This window comes from Leptonychotes weddellii, chromosome 1, assembly GCF_054177405.1.
Source record: "Leptonychotes weddellii isolate Sample4059 chromosome 1, ASM5417740v2, whole genome shotgun sequence".
NCBI lineage: Eukaryota > Metazoa > Chordata > Mammalia > Carnivora > Phocidae > Leptonychotes > Leptonychotes weddellii.
Window position 1 is genome coordinate 20,669,043 of NC_138369.1, and position 22,692 is coordinate 20,691,734.

The 22,692-nt window shown below is 41.1% G+C and overlaps 1 protein-coding gene across 1 annotated transcript in view; it reads right to left on the reverse strand.

Annotated features, from left to right (window-relative positions):
• Nucleotides 1–22,692, reverse strand: part of ERC2 (ELKS/RAB6-interacting/CAST family member 2) — a 338,677-nt gene that overhangs the window by 293,138 nt on the left and 22,847 nt on the right. The window contains exon 3 of the mRNA XM_081805747.1: nt 12,106–12,899. Coding sequence (XP_081661873.1) covers nt 12,106–12,762 — 657 coding nt within the window. The 5' untranslated portion in view covers nt 12,763–12,899. The remainder of the gene's footprint in view (nt 1–12,105; nt 12,900–22,692) is intronic.

Here is a 22,692-nt window from a genome sequence, read left to right on the forward strand (position 1 = left end):
CCCTTCAACATGTTTGAATGGGCCTCTACAGCTACATTTTCCCTTAAATAAGTGGTGACTAAATCAATTAGTAAAAAAAAAAAAAATGAGCTGGATTCTCAAAGAAGACAAAGAAGAGGTTTCACAGGGGAAAGGTGCTGGGAGAAGTGGAAACCAGGAATGCTGGGACCCAAGAAGGGAAGATCTGACTTTGAGACACAAGACTGAGAACAATCCAAAGACAAATTCTGAATAGGTGTGACCACTCCCATGAAACCCCCTGGTCAGAAACCACCTGAAAAGGATCCAGTTGAGGGGACTCCTGGGTCAGGAAGCTGTCCATGTACCTTGAAATTCCTGTAGATAGAGGCAAATTCAGGAAAAATTCTAACTGGATGAATGAGACCATCCTCACTAGAGTACAATAATCCATAATAAAGAACTTCCCCATTCCTGAAGCCCTGACTTTATGGATCCAGTGAATTTGTCAAAGTCATAACCACCTGAGCAGATGTGCCAGACCTTCAATGAGCATTCTGAGAGATAATCTCTCTCATTCTTCTACCACCTACAGTTTTAATTTTCCAGCCAGTCCCTGGAGTTGCTTCCTCCCATCCATCTGGGTGGGTTTCCAAGATAGGAGTTTTCCTCTGGCATTCTCCTCTGCACATGTAATTGACAAGCATGCATTTGCTCCTTCCTACTTGCCCTCTCTCCTCTGTTGCTCTTGACAACATGCTCCCTTCCTTGTTCTGGCTTTCTGTCCTTCCTGTATAACTTCTTCACAGCATCCTTAAGATACTGGCAAGCAGCTCATTCCTACTTCCACTCTATATTAGGGCTTCCATTTCCACATCAAATTCCCTGGTTTTCAAGCAAATTTGTTTTTCCCTTTAAGACAATAGAAAGAACACACTTTTGAAGCTAAGCATACCTCAGATTCAAATTCCAGCTCTACCTAAGGGTGAGACCTCCGGCAGGCCATTTAATCTCTCTGTCTTGTTTCTCATCTATAAAATGGGGATGCCACATGTTTTACAGGGCTGTTGAGCTCACATGGAAAGCAACTAGTAAATTCCTGGCACATAGTAGGAGCTCAAAAATGCTTATTCTCTCTCCCTTTCAAGATCAATGTCAGACATAGTCAAAAACACCATAAAAAGCCAGTAAAGGTATAAAGAAATGATGGTTTAAAAAATAGGTTTCAGGGTGCCTGAGTGGCTCAGTCAGTTAGTGTCCAACTCTTGATTTCAGCTCAGGTCATGATCTGGAGGTTGTGAGATCAAGCCCTGTGTCAGTCTCTGCATTGGGGGTGGAGTCTGCTTAAGATTCTCTTACTCCCTCTTCTTCTGCCCCTCCCACCTTCTCTCGCTCTAAAAAAAAAAAAAAAAAAGATTTCATTTCCTTAAAGGGTTGTCTATTTCCTTAAAAGATTTATCTCTATTTACCAAATGTCTGCCTCTAAAAGAATCAAAGTATTCATGGTTACTAGTCCAGGTCAATATTTAAAAAAAAAAAAGAAAAAAGAAAAGATATCATTCACAATTAATTCTTTCCCACACAATGTTGAATCAGGTTTTACCTTTTATATTAATATTTTTGCATAAATACATACATTTTGATCATCACTTCACAAAGTTAAAGAATTGAGTGTAGGCAAAGTATTAAGAAAAATGAAGATATAGTAATCATCCAATTAACTCAGGGTTTCTCATCATTGTAGCTATTGACATTCTTGGCCAGATAATGTAGAGCTCAATTCTATGCACTTTGGGCTGTTTAGCAATATCCCTAGCCTCTACCCACCGGATGTCACTCCTCTACCCATTGGATGTCACCCCTTCCAGTAGTGACAACCAAAAATGTCTCCAGACATTGCCAAATGTCCCTTGGGAGGTAAATTGCCCTCAACTGAAAACAAGTAAGTTAACTTGTGCAGTGTACATAGCCAAACCAGACAGCACAAGCCCAGCCGTGGGTTTATAAGATAGGAAGTAGCTGTACTTTTTCTCTCCAAAATGTTCCCACTGAAAACAAAATGGCTGCACATCACTTCCAAGATACAATCAAATGCTGGCCTCACAGAGAAACCAAGAAGAAATTGCACGTGCCACAATTCTCTTTGTCAAGCTACCCTAGCTCTTGGCTACATGCCCACACTCTGCCTAAAACCTACTTCCCAAACTTTTGGAAAATGCTTTCCACAGCTTTCAGAACCTGACCTTTACAGCAGCTTTGTGTGTGTGTGTGTGTGTGTGTGAAATAGATCTACAATTTTCTATATTCTTGCAAAGCCAAAACCACTTATTGAGTCCAAATGCCAACTGGGGGTGGTGGGAATTTGCGCACAGATGTCAGTGGACTCCAAAACAACAACACAAGAGCTCCACCTGCAACTAATTATAGAAACTGAAATTGCACTCTGGCCAGAGGAGGCTAGGTTCAGAGCCCACCCCATCTGCTTTGGCCGATAAAATCACTCTGTTACTTTTCTCCTGTCAACATAGACTTGCTTCTCAAAACCCTGGGAGGGTGTTGTCTGTAGAGAATTTTATCAGGCAGTGAATGTTTTGAGGGTGACCACTCCCTCTGCCTTCCCCCTTTAGAGCTTGGTTTCAAAAAGTGCCTTGGCACAAGTGAGACTAAAATAATCTATCCATTGAAATACTCCAAAATGTTTTCTTTAGTTGCTTGTGTGCTGTTGCTATCCCATCGCCAAAATAAAGTGATCCAGAGAGAAAATGGAAGATGGAAATCATTTAGCTCTCCCAAGTTCCAGCATACAGGAATGTTTATATTCCTCCCCCCATTAGTCAAGTCTTTCATAAAATAAAACCTGGGAATAAAAATCTGTAAGGCTACTAATGCAGTGCACATGGCTGATCCTAGGGCTGACTGCAAGAGATTACTGAGGCAAAAACCAGCTGACATCTGTGACAAAGATGTGTGTAGTTCACTTCAAATCATTCTCCTACATTCTAGCAAACAAAGAAATCAACTGTTGGCTATGAGCCATCTCATCTATCTTCAGAACCAAAGGAAGTTTTCACCTACCCATGAAAGCCATTTAAAATCGTGGTTTCAGTCTAAGTAGGTCATTGCCTAAGTCTGGACCAAAGTTTTTCCACCCTTCTGGAAATGTAGACAAAAGCTACAGTTCTCTGAAGAGCTGAGGAAGACTATTTCAAGATGAGGAAGGTGAACTTTTGTTGTTGTCCTTCTAAAATTCAGGACATGTCCTTCTAAATTTCAGATTATGCTGTGGTGCTAAACTCGTTTATATTATGCAGTTCTAAATCTCTGTGCCTATGCAACATTGGGGAAGACACACTCATACTTTAAATAAGAGTTGAAATGAAAAAAAGTTATATACCTATATGACATTTGATTGACTTCTTAATTTCTCAGGTCTCTTTTTTTTAGATTTATCTATTTACTTGAGAGAGAGAGAAAGAACACGGTGGGGGAGGGGCGGAGGGAGAGAATCTCAAGCTGACTCCCTACTGAGCGAGGAGCCCAACACCGGGCTCAATCCCACGTCCCTGAGATCATGACCTGAGCAGAAATCAAGAGTCAGACACTTAACCGACTGAGTCACCCAGGCACCCCTCAGTCTCTTAATATGACTTAGGAACCCTTAAGAAATTTGAAGAAAGAGGGTGACTAAGGACAGCTCAAGTCAATACAATGAACATGTTTTTGTCCTACAGCAACCCTTTGTCCTTCATCTCAGTTCCTAAAAAGAACTGCCCCTCTCCCAATGCCTGCAGTCTAAAGGGCTCACAAGTCACAGTAACCCCTTCTCACATATCTATTCCTTAACCCCAGCCACATACACTCTACCTCTCTGCAATTTCATTACAGGAACTAATAAATCCCCCTTTTTCACCTACACAGGTTTGAGGAGCTTTTGTGTCACTACTTTGGAGTGTTGCCCAATACAATTGGTAAGTAGGTTTCTTCATTCTAATGTGTAAGGTCCTTTAAGACCTCACTTCACCTCACTGAAATGCACCTATTTCTCTGCTTATCATGACTGATAATTATTATGAATAATAGTGATGATCAATAATTTTTTGTTGTATCAGTTAGGAAGATATTGAGCTGCTAGTAATAGACCACCCAACAAACAGGGACTTAAACCACTAGCGGTTATTTTCACATGACTAGAGGTCTGGAGGGCAGCCACTGTGTGCGCTGCTGCAAGTGCTCGGAGATGGCAGGACAGAGTTTCTGTGTTTGGCGTGGCTTTCTTTCATGGTTACTACACAGCTGACATAGCTCCGGACAACAAATCAACACTTGAGACAGGAAGAAGGGGGAAGGAGCACTGCTGGTGACATTTACTCTTTTTATCAGGAAAACAAAAGCTTTCCCAGAATCTCCCACTTGGGTTTCATTGGCCAGTTACATGAGATAGAAAGGGAAAAGCCTGATGCTGAGCCATTAAACAGGCATCACTAGGATACTCTGGAAGGCCCAGCCACTGAAGGAACCTTTGACCACACTGATAGCGTTCATCTACCTTCACAGGTCTCAAACTTTAATATCTTGTTTCCAGAGCTACTCCTGAAGCAGTCTTTTCCAAAATGTGGCCTTTATTCCCTTAGTTCTAAGAATATTTATAGTTTATGACAAATAAGATTATTTAAAATATAGGGGCGCCTAGGTGGCTCAGATGGTTAAGCGTCTGCCTTCGGCTCAGGTCATGATCCCAGGGTCCTGGGATCGAGTCCCCCATCGGGCTCCCTGCTCCTTGGGAGCCTGCTTCTCCCTCTGCCTTTCTCTCTCGCTCTGTCTCTCATAAATAAAAAATAAATAAATAAATAAATAAATAAATAAAATATATATATTAAACAATATATATAATAATAACATATATATGTTAACATATATAACAGAATATATATATGAGTGACTTGGCAGGGAGTACATTCCCCTGACCCCACTGACTCTGGGCTTGGCCATGTAACATGCTTTAGGCAATACAATGTGAGTTGACTTGATATAAGCAGAGGCTTTAAAAGTGTCTGTGTGGCAGGCCTGTACCTCTGAAACAAATAATACATTATATGTTAAAAAAAAAAGAAGATAGCAGGAAGGGGAAAATGAAGGGGGGAACTCGGAGGGGGAGACGAACCAGGAGAGACTATGGACTCTGAGAAACAAACTGAGGGTTCTAGAGGGGAGGGGGGTGGGGGATGGGTTAGCCTGGGGATGGGTATTAAAGAGGGCATGTACTGAATGGAGCACTGGGTGTTATACGCAAATAATGAATCATGGAACACTACATCTAAAACTAATGATGTAATGTGTGGTGATTAACATAACATAATAAAATAAAATTAAAACAGTCTGTGTGGTTTGGTTGGACTCTTGGCATCTATGATCCACCATAAGATGAATTCCTGAATACTTCTGTCCCAGGGAGAATGTGGACACATGTAGAACATATTTGAAGCCAACTTTCAGCCTGAAGTCCAGCCCTGCCCAACTAAGTTGCACCCAACCTGCAGATACGTGAGGGAGAGGTAAATGCTTATCTTTTTAAGCCAATAGGTTTTGGAATGCCTTGTTATACAGCATTACTGCAGCAATAGCTGCTAAATATATAGATGCTTGGTTTAAGATAAAGTTTCATGGTCTTTGCTGAAGCTAAGCAAACTTAATAATTTTTTTTTCCTTTTTTAAAAATTTGTTTGGGGGGGGTGTGGGGCAGAGAAAGAATCTCAGGCAGACTCCCCACTGAGCATGGAGCCTGATGCATGGTTCAATCTCACAACCCCGAGATCAGGATGTAAGCCGAAATCAAGAGTCAGACATTCAACTGCTCAACCAACTGAGCCACCCAGGTGCCCCCTTAATAAATTTTTTTTAAACTGCAGGAGTTAAAGCATTTCATTTCACATGCTGATATATTGTATGAGTTTGTTAGGGCTGCCATAACAAAGTATCATAAACTGGGTGGCTTAAACAAAGAAATTTATTGTCTCACAGTTCTGGAGGCCAGAAGATCAAGGTCAAGGTGTCATCAGGGTTGCTTCCTTCTGAGGACTGTGAGTGAAGAATCCAGGCTTCTTTCCTTGGATTGTAGACAGTCATCTTCTCCCTGCCTCTTCACATGGTCTTCCCTCTGTACATGTTTATGTCTGTGTCCAAATTTCCCCTTTTGGTAAGGACATCAGACATTGGGTTAGCGCCCACCCAAATGACCTCATTTTAACTTGATTACCTCTAAAAAGAACTTATCTCCAAATAAAATCACATTCTGAGTTACAGGGGATTAAGATTCCAACATATCTTTTTGGGGGGAACATAACTCAATCCATAACAGATGCATTATGGATTTCCAGGATAGGACTACCTAGTATGTCATGTCTCAAGTTTATTTGGCTGGAAAATCCCCTCTGGAAAGTGTCGTTTCCCTGGATACGCTTTGGAAAACTGGCTTTGAGGGATCCATGGATCTCAGATTCAGAGTAGCAGAAGGAATGGGGTCTGAAAGAAGATACAGGAATAAAACAGGTCTATCTAAGCAGTGAATATATTTAAGTCCCATCGGCAAACTGGATGGATCTGAACACTCCAAAGCTGAGCCCTTGATTTCACAAACACCCAGTACTCAAGGTACTGCAGCTGCATTTAATAGTTAGTGGACACCCCTTCACAGTGGCTACCTCGCCACCTTCCCAACAGGAGATAGAATGAATTCTATCACCCACTTCCAATTGGTACAGCTCTTCATATCTGGACACTCCCAGTGACATGAGCATTTTAGAACAGAGTTTAGAACAGAACAGACCCCTGTTGAAATGGCCCTAGAGTGTAATCAAATAAAACAAAAAAACAATGATAAGAGACACATGGAAACTTGACCTGTTCAAGTTACAGGCTCAAAATGAGAGCCAATAAATCATACATTGAAACTAGCTAAAAAACTCATCAAAAATCCATACTAATATTGATTCAGAGTAAATTATTTCCTATTGTGTTAAGCCAGAAATAGAAATGATCACATAACCATTGCTTCAAAGCCATAAAACTCCCCAGGCAGGTTTACTTACACTTCTTAGGTTACGTTTCCCAGTGACCTTGTCCCACTTCTGCATGCACAAGATGGGTAAATATTAGATTGAGTACAATCTCCCAGCGTGTGATGCTATTTATATTCATGCAGATCCTTGGCTAGCCATGCACAAGTTTGGAAAATGTCTCAAAACCGCTTAATACACATCTAATTTGGAAAAAGTAATCTATTAGAAATATAAAATTAATAATTACCAAAAAATCCAGGAATATGAAAAGTCAATAACTTATACGCATCAAACTGCAAGACGTAAGTCCTTATGAACTTTCTGAAAACTTCTTCTCTACCATGTTTTCCCTCTCTGATCTCTATCATGCAGGTAAATAGAATGGAGCTGCAAAGAAAAGACAATCATATAAACTTTTAGAAAAAATTAGGTCACTTTACTTTCCAGTAGTTGCATTCTCCTGCCCCCAACATCCACCCCAACTCCATAGGCTATTACAAAATTAATAAGGGGGCTGCCTCAAGTGGCAGCCAAACATCCACTCCAAATCTTTTCTATTCACCTCTCCCCAAGTCAGTCTACAGGTGTGACATTGAGAGCACAGGCTATGGGTTCACACCATTTCAAAGAATTAGCTGTCTACAATACTCCACCACCCTCTTCTTCCATTCAAGAAAGTATATCATGAAGTAAAAAGCACAAGTGATAACATAAGGGTAACTGTGCATCCATGCACTCCAGTGATTCCTAATGCCAATATTGCAACTCTTAGTGGTCCCAAATGTATTTCTATTCATGCAAATCTATGTGGCTGAGAAGTAGCACCTTGGAGAGAGCCTGCAGAATAGGATCTGGGGTGGAATATCCATCCAGGAACCCACACAAGAAATTTGGTCACAGCCCCCTACCCATTGCCTCCAAGGTTCCAAATAGTCCTGCACTTCCTATAACACAGGAAGGGTGCTCAACATCCTCCCTTAGATCTGGAGTTGGGTTCAGTTCCCCTGGACAGAATCACTAGAACTTCAAAATATACTCCAAAAGAATTGATGAGTGGTTGCCCTCTTCAACACTGCACATAAGGGTGAAAGGTTTGTATTAGTGAGCATTAAATACACAGAACCATGAATTTCATATACAACAGAACTTGAGCTTCCTGACCTCCACCCTATGATAGACCTGCTTCCCATTTGTATTCAAATAGTATAGCTCAAATTGTTTTAGATCACCTGAATTTAGGTTAGTGAACTTCTAATTATCCAAATACGCACTGGTAGAACTACATTTGTAGATGCAGTCTCTGGTTGCTATGCATAAGAAAGCACAGTCAAATGTCCCTCATCTCCTTTACATTCTTTTCGTCCATATAGAAAAATTTTCCATGATTTTTTCCTCTAAAGGGAAATTATAGTCAGTTATGGTAAATGGTAGAATCTCTAAACAGCACAAAAAACCACTTCTGAGAAAATGAAATAAATTCCTAATTAAGAATAAAAATCCCAATTAAACTAAATCACATTCTTTTTTTTTTTTTAAGATTTTATTTATTTATTTGACAGAGAGAAAGATAGCGAGAGCAGGAACACAAGCAGGGCAAGTGGGAGAGGGAGAAGCAGGCTTCCCGCTGAGCAGGTAGCCCGATGCAGGGCTTGATCCCAGGACCCTGGGATCACGACCCGAGCCGAAGGCAGATGTTTAACAACTGAGCCACCCAGGTGCCCCACTAAATCACATTCTCAATCATTCTATCAGAACTAGTCTTTTTATCTAACATAATATGATCTTCCCATGAAACTAAGATTATATTCACAGCTCAGTGTTTCTATAAGGAGTTAGTGAACATAAAGTTAAGTCCTAGACATTGGCATGAACTAGACCTAAGCCTTAAAGCCCAGCTCTCTCATTAACTAGCTGTGTAAACTTGGGCAAGCTGCTTATTCTCTCTACATTTATTTTTCATCTGTAAAACAAGAAAAAGTCTAGCACCTACCCCAGGTGCCTGATGCAAACAGTAAATAAGATAATGTACACAAACCTCCAAGGACCATGCCTGGCAAATTGTAAGCCCCCAACAGATGTCTATTGGTAGCAGAAGCAGTAATAATAGAAACAGCAGCAACAGCAGGAGTCTGGATTGTTCCCCAAGCTTTATTTCATCGAGCTCCACTTTTTGACAAACACAAAAACCCCACTGGTAGAAATTTCTAGTGTTCCTTCATATCTTACTCTCCTTCCTGGAAAGAAGAGAGGACTATACTATACATCCCAACCCCTTGCAATTGTGTCACTTCCAGCCTAAGGAATTGAGGAGCCAATGTGCCATCTCCACACACCCCCTTTCTCTGGTGTAACAACTCTTGAAGCCATGTGTCAAGATGTAGAAAGCCTGAATGCTGAGTCACTGACTAGAGGGGGACTGCCCTACAGAGTCACCTGACCTACTTCATACTTCCGGTGAATAAGAAGGAATCTTGATGTGTTAAGCCACTGAGATTTGATTGCTGCAGCAGGATCTACCCTATCCTGATCAACAGGTACTCACAGACCCCTAAAACAGATCCTGACATAATTCCCACAGGAGAAGGAGAGGTGCTTCAATTTTTAAAAAATAACTTGCTTTTTGTCAATCTTTATATTCTTTACTTTGTAATACTACCTCATACTGCAAGTAAATTGACTTTTCAAACTCTCTGTGCTTCTTCCTCCTTTTACATTTTTAACCTAAAGAAGAAAATAATTACATTTTACTTATATTTAATAGATTAATACTGGAGCTTTTACTGGATCACATGTCACATGCTTATAGGGTACCCATAGTACCCAAGGTAGCCTGTGATCATAGTATTTTCCAGAGCTAGGAAGGGGTACTAGAAGCACCCTCAAGTATTCGCTTATTTCGGGCTTACAGCAACATGGGACGGTTAAGTAGAATTATGGATATTTCCCAGTTTAAACTAAACTAACCCTTACAAAATAAACAAGGGGTTAAAAATGTTTTTACAACAGCAAGAAGGTTTTGTGTATCCTTAAAGTGTACCTCAATATATTACTTAATTTTGTCAACCACTTCCATATTTAATTCTGTGTGAATGTCAGAAAAGACACACAATACATTGGCATAATAGCACATCATGTAATTTATAAGTAAATATACACATATAAGTGAGTCTGTGCTCCAAAAAAATTTAATGATAGCAACATAAGATAAAAGCAATTTTGGAGCTGACAGTTTAAAGAATGGCTTTCAAACTTTTTTGTTGCTACTTGCATCATCCCTAAATGGCTGTAAACACTTTCCAAAACAATTAAAGAAGAAAACTGGTACAGAACTAGGGAAATACACATAGCAGTAACAGGTTCACAAGGACATCATGAACCAGTAACGTCAGGGGGAAAAAGCAGAAATGATAGTAAAGAGCATTAATTTGATTTAGGATTGAAGAACACAACTGTCTGTTCCAACTAAAAATCACATTTCCACATCTGAAAACCAGCAAAGGCTCTGTCAGATTGTCAAAAGGATAAGGTGATTGCTTTCTACACATAGAAGCAGAACGAAGAGGAGATCTCATAGAGATCAAAAATGCTTCTAAAGATACTTGGACTCCAAGGGGTGGTATCCAGGGAAACAGATAGGAGGGCCAGCAGATAAACCCAAGAAAGACAGAGAGCTTCGTGAGGCCAACATCAAGACCAATTATCAAAGAATCACTAGTTCAGCCAAGTTGGAGTTATCTCAAATTTCTACAGAAAGTTAAACGATACCTTGAAATTTTTCCGCCAAATGGCACAGCACTCTCTACTCCCCATCTCATCGCACTTATCTCACTACTCATAAGAGGTGAAGCTGGGATTTAAACCCAGGCATGTCGGACTCCAAAGCCCTTATGAAAACAACAGCAGATAAATGAGCTCCACAGAATAGGCAGGATTTGGAAATGGAGACTGGCCAACCCTGAAAGGGAAGAGGCAGGGAGAGGGGTTGCTGAGAAGGCCACTAGGGAAAGGGAACATAAAGAGCAAAGGACTGAAGGGGGAAAACCCTGAGTATGTGCAGAAGTTACTAAGTGGGAGTGCACGTAGCATAGGAGATGTGCATGGAGGTGGTATGAGATAAGGCTGGAAAAGGTTGGCTCGGGCCTTCCAAATGAAGGTGCCATCAGCTCAGCCAAAGAGGCAGAATTCACTCTGAAGGCAATAAGTAATTATTGAGGGCTTTATTTTTTTTTTTTAAGATTTTATTTGACAGAGAGAGAGATAGCGAGAGCAGGAACACAAGCAGGGGGAGGGAGAAGCAGGCTTCCCGTGGAGTGGGGAGCCCAACGTGGGGCTCGAACCCAGGACCCTGGGATCATGACCAGAGCCGAAGGCAGACGCTTAACGACTGAGCCACCCAGGCGCCCCTATTGAAGGCTTTAAAGCAGAGAAATGGTATAACTGCAAGTAGACACTGGGAAAACTGATCTTGCTGTAACATGGAAGATAGATGAGAAAAGAGTAAGAAGGTGCCCTGCACATAGTACATGCTTATTTAATATGAATGGATAAAGGAAAGACCAGGTTACAACTTTTTGTGTTTCTCCAACATGATATCAAACCCATTCCACCCAGTGTTATTTAATATTTGGTTTGCTGTTTAGAGAATAAACTCCACTCATTCTAGAAAGAATAGTTGCTGTGACTTCAAGAATAATTCAATCCACCGGTCAAATGTGGCTCTCTAAATGTTGCTGTTAAAGTGTCTACTCTTGCAAAAATTAACATTTTCCTCTTCGATGCAGAGGGAAGTACATCTGAGCTGCTGTTGTTACTGCTAAAAAAGAAAAAAAAAAATAACCAAGTATAAAAGTTAGGCAATAAAGAATGATTCCCTCTCTTCTGCAACAGTGTGAAAAAGTTATTGGAAAACAAGATCACAAGTTATAATTTCATATTGCTTATGACCTTTTGTAGTCTCTAAGTCAAACACGTACTAAACCATAGCTTTCTTGATGATGCCAAACTTCTGCGCAGGTCGTGGTGCCATCTGCAAAGCATCAACTACTCAGTGAGAAGCCAAGGCTGAAAAACACTGAGATGAGCCATAACCTACCTGATTTTCTTCATGGGAAACCCTCATCTGCTCCTTGAGGACAGACATTCGGGCTGCCTCTTCTTTCCTCAAGACTCTCTCCTTTTTGAGCTCAGGACTCCAGAAGGTCTTGATACTGTTCATGGAAGATCCTAACTTGCTGTCCTTGATGTCTAGTTCTTTCCGGAGGAGGTCATTCTCTCTCTGAAGTTCCTTGAGCTGGGCTTGAAGGTCTAACATTGTGCTATCCCTTACCTGCCTCAACATGGAAGGGACCTGGTGGTGGTGATGATGGGATGAGCTAGTCAGACCACCATGTTGATCTGTGTATGAAAGAACATCTGTGTGGGAAAGTCCAGCAGAAGCAATATTGGGACTACTCCCCATGGCTGTGACTCGGCCTCCATATACAGCTCGATTTGTGGCCCTTCCCAGAGTCATGGTGCCCTTTGGGTAAGTTGTCGAAGCCACCCCCTCATGATCACTCAGATACATAGGTCCAGATGTAGCATAGGCTGCATTAAGGGACTGGATATTCTCCATGGACAGTGTCTTGCCTGTTCCTCCACCTCCCCCACTGCTTGTTCTTCTGTGGCCCAAACGAGGAGACCTTGGCAAACGAGGAGATCTGGAAGGACTGCCTTCCAGATTGGTGATTGTTCTTGCACTTCCATACATTTTTCTTCTATTATGAGGTGCTACTGAAGAGAAAGACTGCTATACTAAGTTGGGGGTTATGCCAATATTTCCACTATTGGCCAGAATTTTCAATGCATTCTTTTCACAGTCTGTACCAGAAAATGACTCCAGAGGATCTGAAAAATGAGGGAAAAAAGATAATCAAAAACAAACTTCTTTAGAACTCTGACTATATTATATTTTTTTAAATATATTGATAGATCAACGATGATAATGACAGATACAAAAACAATAGTCACACCCATATTCGTTTTTTTAAAAAGTAGCCCCAAACTTTACTTACTACACGTAAACATTTTGTGTATTTCCCCCACCTGCTCCCAAACAAGCTCAAAAGTTCTCAGAGCAAAGAAGCAGCCCATTTTTCCTCAGGGAAAATGATGCTCTGCATTTTGGTTTGTGCTAAGTGACAGTTGGGACCTCCAGAAAATTCACCACAGAATTCCTCATCACAGAGAACTTAGCTATAAAATACTCCATCCTAGAGGCATGACCCCCATACACAAGTGGCTTGACAGAGACTCTGAGAAGTGTTTGCTTCCTGGGATGTCAAATAACGGTCAAGCATGTTGTTACTTCCCACTCCTGTACACATTCCAGACATCACTAATCCACCACAGTCCTCATTTCCACCAAGGTAGGAATTCTTCTCAACATAACACTCTAGATGGTTTACCAATAATCAACTCGCATTGACTCAGGAGTTGGAACCTACTGGCCATTCTGGAGCTAGAAGAAAAAGAGGTGGTTCGACCATCAAGACTCCTATACTTCTAGCCAGATCCTAAATGCTATTACCAGAGAAAATGGTAGTCCTGTCTTTTTCTCCCTTCACGCACTTCTTTCAGGCTGGTGTTTTGGGACTTCTTTTCCATTTTGGTTGACCTAAATATTTATTCCACACTAATCCACACCTAAAGGAGAAATGGCACAAGGGAACAGTAGACCATGTCAGAGCTCCTGGTCCCATATCCCCTGGAGAATAGTAGTAGCAGCTCCCTGTCATAGTCATTCAAGTACTTTGTTGCAGAATTTTATGTAGCTGGGTTACAGGGTTGTGATTATCCCTTCAATGTTAGGACCCAAATGGCCTTATTGTGGTGCATGATGGCCTCCTGCTCTTCCTCTGAGGATATGTTTAGTGTACTTTATTTTTCTTCACCTTTAGACACTAAGACCACAGATTTTAGAGAAGGGCAAACCAGCTTTCAAATTTCCATTCTAACACTGATTGGCTGAGTGACCTTAGGTTAGGGATGGGCATGTGACCCACATTGGCCCAAAAATATTTATACCATACTTTAGCTGGAACAATTGGGAAAGATAAGCTTTTTTTTTTTAAGATTTTTACTTATTTATTTAAGAGAGAGTACATGAGAGTGGGTAGGGTCAGAGGGAGAAGCAGACTCCCCACTGAGCAGGGAGCCCGATGCGGGACTCAATCCTGGGACTCCAAGATCATGACCTGAGCCGAAGACAGGCGCTCAACCAACTGAGCCACCCAGGTGCCCCAGATAAGCTCTTTTTCAGCTAGAATTACTTGCCTTTGAGATGGAGCTTCTGAGGACTACCATATGGAAATGGCTGCCTTGGGAGTGAAGCTAATGCAAAGGAAAGCAGAGCCAAACTTTTTTTTTTGTTAAGATTTTATTTATTTATTTGACACAGAGAGAGAGCACAAGCAAGGGGAGTGGCAGGCAGAGGGAGAAGGAGAAGCAGACTCCCCCCCGCTGAGCAGGGAGACTGATGCAGGGCTCCATCCCAGGACTCTGTGATAATGACCTGAGCTGAAGGCAGACGCTTAACCGACAGAGCCACCCAGGCGCCCCAGAGCCAAACTTTAGATAGTATGAAATCAAAACAAGTGACATCACTTGATACCCTGGATTCAGCAGTCATTGAAGGTACATCTACCCCAGGCCAGTTTAGTTACACATGCCAGGTAGACTGACTGAGTTAATGGCTCCAATTCTTTACTCCTTCCTGCATCTATATCCTTGGCAGTGCCCTCCCAATCTGACTCTGAGTTCACTCATATGATTTGTTCTGGCCAATAAGGTGGTAGCATATGGGAAGGCAGCAGAGGCCTGAAGTAGCACTTGTGTTATCTACTTTCTTGCTCTTTTTCCTCTGCAATAGTAATTAGAATATGCCCAGTCTAGCTTGCTGTTAGAGGAGATATATGAAATAGAGTCAAGGTGTCCTAGTCAACAGCCAACCAACCGCAAGCCCAGTCAAGATCAGCAAAGCTGCCTAGACAACCAGCAGGTGACCACAGATGCATGAGCGAGTCCAGCTGACATCCGATGAGCCCCATACACTAGTGGACTAAACAAATACTTCTTACTATGTCACTAATGTTTTGCAGCTGGATGTTCTGCAGTGTTGCTGCAGCAACAGACAATGGATATATTCGCTCATAAGTTTTTTCATTACATTCAATTCTAGTTGGGGTATCTGTGATTTATACCCTAAAGAGTCCTCATATACAGTGTGAAGAAATATTTTCCATAAAAGCTCCTCCTTTCCCTAAAAAGTCCCAACAAAGAATTATACTCCTGTTTCTAACTAAGGAACTTAGTTTCAAATGTTTATGTTGCTCAGAGCTTCATTTTATTTTACTTGAAAATATACAAAAATCATTTTGTATCTAAGATTTTTGCATGATAATCTGTTCTCTAGAAAAGGCAAATCAACAGTTCCAACAATAGGATTCAGTTACATAAATGATGAGAGAGACAGACAGGACAGTAGATAGAATAATGTGACTGTAACATGAATAGTTAATGAGGTGGAAAGATATTCATGACACACCAGTCAGGGCAGGGATGGGGGAACAGACTACAAAACATTTTTATGGCTTACATTATAAAACACACATACATACACACTAACTTACAGAGAAGACTGGGACAACACACATCAAAATGTTAACAGTGGTGGGATTCCAAGTGGTTTTCATTTTCTTTTGTTTATTTGTATGTGTGAAAATTTCTATAATAAAGATCTTTTATATTGTCTTTTTAGTCTCTTTCATTTATTTCTGCTCTGAAATTTATTTCTGATCTTTGTTATTTTCTTCCTTGTACTAACTTTGGGCTTAATTTATTCTTCTTTCTCTAGTTCCTCAAGGTGTAAAGTAGGTTGTTTATGTGAGATCTTTCTTTTTTTCTTAATATAGATGCTCATTGCTATGAACTTAAGAAGATATATTTTTCCCTTCTATAATTCCAACAGCTAAATGAATTTGTTATTTTTTCTATGCTTAGAATCTAGGAATTTAGGTTCCGGCTGAGCCAACACTATTAGAGTTGTCTTCCTGGAACTGATGAAATCTAACTTGTCCTTCCCTGTCTTCTCTTGTATCTAGAGGCAGACATTTCTGAGGTCTCTAGCTAGGTTGGAAGTCCAGTCCAAATCTGATAAAATGTATACCCACACAGATTTCATCTTGGGTGATTTTACCAGCCTAGCTGGCCCAGGTGCTGGAAAATTGCAATAACCAACAAAAAGTGGATCTGATCATTTTGGAAACACACACACACAACACAGAGATAACATACTATATACAGAGATATAGTAACTTATTTGAAACAATGTTTCCTTATTTAAAGAGCAATACATGTTGACAATGGCTTCCAGTTTCCTTGGGGTCTCTTTTTAGGTGTAGTATCAGGTTTATGTTAGTGTCATGGAATGGACTGAGAAACTTCATATTTTTCACATGTTCTGGAACAGTTAGCATAATAAGCAACTTCTCTATCCCTGAAACATTTAGAAGAACACAACCATAAACTAAATGGGCTTGGTTGTTGGTTACTTTTTTATTTTTCACTATGTTTAGTGATCTGTTAAGGCTTGTTACCTATTTTGTATCAATGATCATTAAAATGTTTCTTTTTTTCTTTTTTTTTCTTTTTAAAGATTTTATTTATTTGACAGAGAGAGACACAGCAAGAGAGGGAACACAAGCAGGGGGAGTGAGAGAGGAAGAAGCAGGCCTCCCACTGAGCAGGGAGCCCGATGCGGGGCTCAATCCCAGGACCCTGGGATCATGACCTGAGCTGAAGGCAGATGCTTAACGACTGAGCCACCTGGGCGCCCCCATTAAAGTGTTTCTGAAGCAACAGTCCATTCCATCCAGATTTTTCAGCCTTACTGGTATTGCTTTAACTTTTCCTTAAAATTTTAAAAATCTCCAGTTATGTCCCTATTTCATTCCTAATGTTGTTTGTATTTTTCTGTTTCTCTTGATGACTGTATGACAAATGTTGGTCTGCTTTTTTAGTGTCTTAAAGTTACAGTTTTTGTTTTATTGATACATTTTACTACATTCTATCCTCCATTTCATCAGTATCTCTTTATCCTTAATAATAATCTCTACTTTCTTTGTGTTTACTTTGTCTTTTTGTATTAAATATTCATTTACCAGGCGCCTGGGTGGCTCAGTTGGTTAAGCGACTGCCTTCAGCTCAGGTCATGATCCTGGAGTCCTGGGATCGAGTCCCACATCAGGCTCCTTGCTCGGTGGGGAGTCTGCTTCTCCCTCTGCCCTTCCCCCCTCTCATGCTCTCTCTCTCTAATAAATAAATAAATAAATCTTAAAAAAAAATATTCATTTACCTTCAAATCATATTTTCTGATGAAGGTATGTAAGATCATACACATTGGCTGCGTATTCCAGGATTTTATGTATAGAACTCTTGTCATCTGTAAATAGCTTGCTATTTTTCTTTTGAATTTTTTTTCTATGCCAGGGATTATTCAGAAAGATATATTTAAATGTCAAAGTGGTTATAAGTTTTTGGCTAATTGGTTCTAATTTTGGCTAGTCATTCTAATTCTTGGCATTGGGATCATGGAATATAACATATATGTTTCTAATCTTTGAAATTTGTCAGACTTTCTAACTGGCCCAAGAAATTATCAGTTTCCTTAATTGTGAAAACAACTGATGGATGATTATAGAAAATTTTTAAAATGTAGATATGCAAACAGAAGAAAATGAAAACACTCCCAAATCCTGGCACCGATAGGCAATATCTGTTAATAAGTTGATGTTGTTGCTTCCAATTTCTTTTAAGTGTGTAATTTTAGACAAAATTAGTTATTAAAATCTATATAAAGTCTTACACTCTCCTTTTTCTTCAAAGTCTTGTCTCAGTGTCATCTCCTTTTTTCCACTTAATATTAATGCCATAAAACATCTTAATAAAACATGATTTTTAATGGCCACCATGAGTCTCCAAGATGGCCACCAATTCCTCTCCTTCCTGTACACCTTTGTCTCGCCTTCCACAAAGAGGTGGATTCTATTTCCCTTCTACCTGAATCTAGACTGGCCTTGTGACTGGTTGGACCAGCAGATGCTGCAAAAGTGACACTGTCCCAGCCCTGAGCCTAGCTTTAAAGAGGCCTAGCAGCCATGAAAAACAGAGATTTAAGGCCCAAGCTATCTTACTGGAAAGAGAAGTCACACAGAAAGATCCCAGAAGATGAGACATGAAGAGAGCTACAAGAAGGAGAACCAAAGCATCCCAGCTAAGAGCCAGCACCAAGACACCAGACTGGTGAGACAGGCCTCTTAGACTGTCCAGCCCAGCTGCCATCTAAAATTAGGTGCATGAGTGACAGCCAACACTATGTGTAATAGAAGGACCACCCAATCAACCCAAAGAGTGATAGGAAATACAGGAGATCAAAATAATGACTGGTTGGGGTTTTGACCCTACTAGAACAAGAAATACATATAATTCTGTATTTATTTTTCAAACATTCAACAGAGAAGCCAGAATGTCAAAAGGAATACAGGTCCATCATCATCAGTCTGTATGTCTAAGAAGTGAGGAAACAGGTGGATATTGCTTACTCCAAGAGTACACCAGACAAGAGGCATTATGTACAATTCCACAGAACTTATTAAATCAAAGAGGAATTTCAGAGACCATCAAAATAACAATAATTTCTTCACCAGTACACATCCTCTTAACAATAAATCATCATTAGCAACCTAGGCCCAACACTTTATTTGGGAATTACTCTCTTTCTCCAGATTTACAAAGAGCAGGATGGTTTCCTGGAACAATTTTGCCCTTATAGCTAGTTGCAGCACATAGGGTGATGTTCATTTCAGAGATGAGACAGGCCCAGTTGACAAGGTAAGCCAAGGCGAGTTCCCATGGCTGTCATGTCCTCCTAAGCCTCATGATTCCTACTTGTTCTACTGAGTCACTCACAAACCCCCCACCCCCAGCTGTGTTTAAGTCTCCTGATATATTTTTAGGTACTTGTTTTGACACTCAGGCTTTTTTGGATTGTAGTCTCCTAATTCTCGTCTATCCTGAACTTTTTTTTTTTAGTTCTGTAAAATGAATCCCTGAGAAAGAGCAAAGAGGGGGCGCCTGGGTGGCTCAGTTTGTTGAGCGACTGCCTTCGGCTCAGGTCATGATCCTGGAGTCCCGGGATCGAGTCCCACATCGGGCTCCCTGCTCGGCGGGGAGTCTGCTTCTCCCTCTGACCCTCCTCCCTCTCATGCTCTCTGTCTCTCATTCTCTCTCTCTCAAATAAATAAATAAAATCTTTAAAAAAATAAAAATAAAAATAAATTAAAAAATAAAAACATTACCTGCTTCTAAAACATTAGATACTGCCTTATTGACTCCTTTAAAAATAAAAAAAAATAAAAAAAAAAGAAAGAGCAAAGAGATCAACTTTTTTCAGCAATCAATAATGCAATAATGCCTTCTATTGCCCATGACTGACTTCAAGGTAACCATTTCTAAGCTTTTCCACCTACCCATAAATGCATTATAGGAAATAAGGTCAAAATTAAGATTTTACTGTTTCAAATACTATTATGAAGCCAAGATAGGCTCAATCATTGAGCTTTCTTGTAAACTCTTAAAAACACCTGCTTTCTTATATAGTTGTGATGTACAATCCTAAGAAGGATAAATTATTAATTAGATTAAACTGAGCACAGAAACAGACAAATGTTGCTGAATACGACACAAAGGAAATTAATTGCATGACACCTTTCACTTCCAAAACACCTCATGAAAAAAAATTCAAAGTTTGAGGGTAAGTTCCATTTAAGGCTCAAAAACATAATCAAATCACAGACGCTATTATGGACCTGTAAGAAAACTTTCTCTAATTGCATATGGATTCATAAATAAAATATACACTCATCCACTCATTCTTTAAAAGGTTTATGGACTCTTGATCTCTAAGCTCAGGGGGAAACAAGGTGGAGAGAGCCTTGACTTCTGTCTACCTCAAGTGTCTCAGACTATCATGGTCTGGAATGGTCTATTTTAAGAAGAAAGCACTTCCTCCTATCTGCTCTAAATTAGGTTAAGTTTATTTCCACAGATCTCAGCCTCAGCCCATCACCTGAGCCCTGCTGACAGACCGTGTGAGCTGAGATCATCAGTATCTCCCAAGATTTAGCCCAAATTAAAATATCCTTTTTTTTTCTTCTCAGCATCCCTAACTTTTAAAAACATTTGTGTCACAAAGTACAGTTAATTCTGAAATTCTTCTAGAGGAAGACAGAGTGCAGAACAAATCTCAAGCAAGAAGCAGCTGCCCAGGAGCCAGATGTGGCCCACAGATGTGTTATACATGGCTAGCACAATGTTACTTAGAATTTTGATCTAGTTGCCAACAGGGAGAGATACAGATATTTCAAATTAAAATACAGATTGCAGCATCTCCTGAAAAATCTGAAAATCTGACAATGCCAGACCCATTTCCCCACATGACAACTGGTTAGAGCCAACCAGCAGCTACCCCTTCAAGAGAGAGCATGCCCCCTCCAGTTTGCCACAGTCCCCTCCATTCCTTACGGCCTTGTATTCAATCTGATGCTCTCTTTTCATGCTTGCCCCTCTAGGCATTTACATTTTACCACTCTTACCCATATAAAATATCTTTTTTTTTAAGACTTTATTTATTTATTTTAGAGAGAGAGTGCGAATGGGGGGGATGGAACAGAAGGGAAGGGAGAGGGAGGGGGAAAGAATCTCAAGCCGGCTCCACACTGAGTGGGAAGCCTGACACGGGCCCCAAAGTCAGGACCCTGTGATCATGACCTGAGCCAAAATCAAGAGTTAGACACTTAACTGACTGAGCCCCTAAAATACCTTAAAGAGGAATTCATTCTCCTTCGCCACCCAGTTAGAGTCCGTTACCAAATCCTATCAATTCTGCCTCCAAAATCTGTCTTGATTTGCTCTCGTTTCCCCTTCTACTGTCACCACCCTATTGCACCAACATGACTTGCTTCAGCTCTCCCATACCCTCCCAAAGCATCTCTCCTTTTCTAATCCTCCTCCTTCTGTCTCACACATCATATTCTAAAGTTCACTCCTGATCACAAAATACCTCCCCTGACTCACTTAAAACCCTTCAAAGCATCCCAGTGCTCTTTGGACAAATACCAAAATCCTTTCTATGGCCTGAGGTCCTACAGGGTTTGGCCAATGCCAACAGTTCCAGCCTTTCTTGCCATTCTAATCACTGACTCTGTCTGAGTCTTCTTTCTGATGCTCAGTTGCATCAAGTCCCTTCCTACTCAGCTTCCCCTGTGCTATTCTCTCTGCAGGGCTCATTCCTACTCATCACTTAGATCACAACATCCAATTGCATACCCTCTACAAGGTCTGTCCCATCCAAATCAGGTCTCTTGGCTACGTTCTCTCAAAGCATAATGCTTTTTTTTCATGGTATGAAAGACCCAGTCAAGGCTGCACCTCCTCAGACTCTTGGTTTGCAAAACAGGAAACCATGCAGGAGAGTAATCAATATGCACAAGGGATTCTGGAGCCTTTGGGGAGGAAAGTCACTGACACTCCACTCACAAAGCCCAAGATTCAGAGTAAGTGAGCCTGGTGGGAGGAGATGAACATGGTTACAAACAATACTACAGCTATCAGGAACAAAATAATTACTTCAAGATAAGAGGGTACCCAGGCTGGTGATTGGGACTCAAGACAAGTGACCCAGGGGTCATGGAGAAGCCTGTATGGACAAAGCCTGTGGGGGAGATGGGAAGCTCCTAAGGGCCATGCCATGCTGCATGGAGCCTGTGCATTGGGGCACAATGCTATGTACAAGGATATGACCCATGAGGAGGTCCAAGTGTTCCCGGCAGGGCTCCCCACAATCAGACACTGAGACAAGGATTTGGGTACAGGTGGCTCATTTAGAAGGTAATCCCAGGAAGCACTCTGGGGAGAATTTGGCACTAAAACACGAAAGTGAAAGAAGTCAACTTGGGGTACATTTTCGAGGAAGTTTCTGCTATGGGAAACTGGGCTCAGTCCTGCTGAAGGAGCTCTGAGAAACAGTGTAAAGCCTGCCTCAGAGTTATACTTCCATCAGGGTAAGGTACCCACTGACCATCGGTAGACATCTGCTCCCCTGGCACTTCCAGCCTGCATTGCATGCAGGCAATGAGAAAGCCCTCATGTTCCAAGTACAGTCCACGAGTGCCGAGATGCGGGTGAGACACCAACGGCATCTGCCGCACCATGCGTGGCACACCAGTGGCTGAGCTGGCCACTGAGAAACTGGGTTGGCCTTCCCTTGCTGGACCATTTAGTTGGGACCATAGCATCCTCCTGTCTGAGGAAGACCAGTCTCAATGGCAACACCTTGTGGCTCAAAGATGCAATCACAGGGGCGCCCGGGTGGCTCAGTCGTTAAGCGTCTGCCTTCCGCTCAGGTTATGATCCCGGGGTCCTGGGATCGAGTCCCACATCGGGCTCCCTGCCCGGCAGGAGGCCTGTTTCTCCCTCTCCCACTCCCCCTGCTTGTGTTCCTGCTCTCGCTGTGTCTCTCTCTGTCAAATAAATAAATAAAATCTTTAAAAAAAAGAAAAAAAGATGTAGACGAACCGCGAGA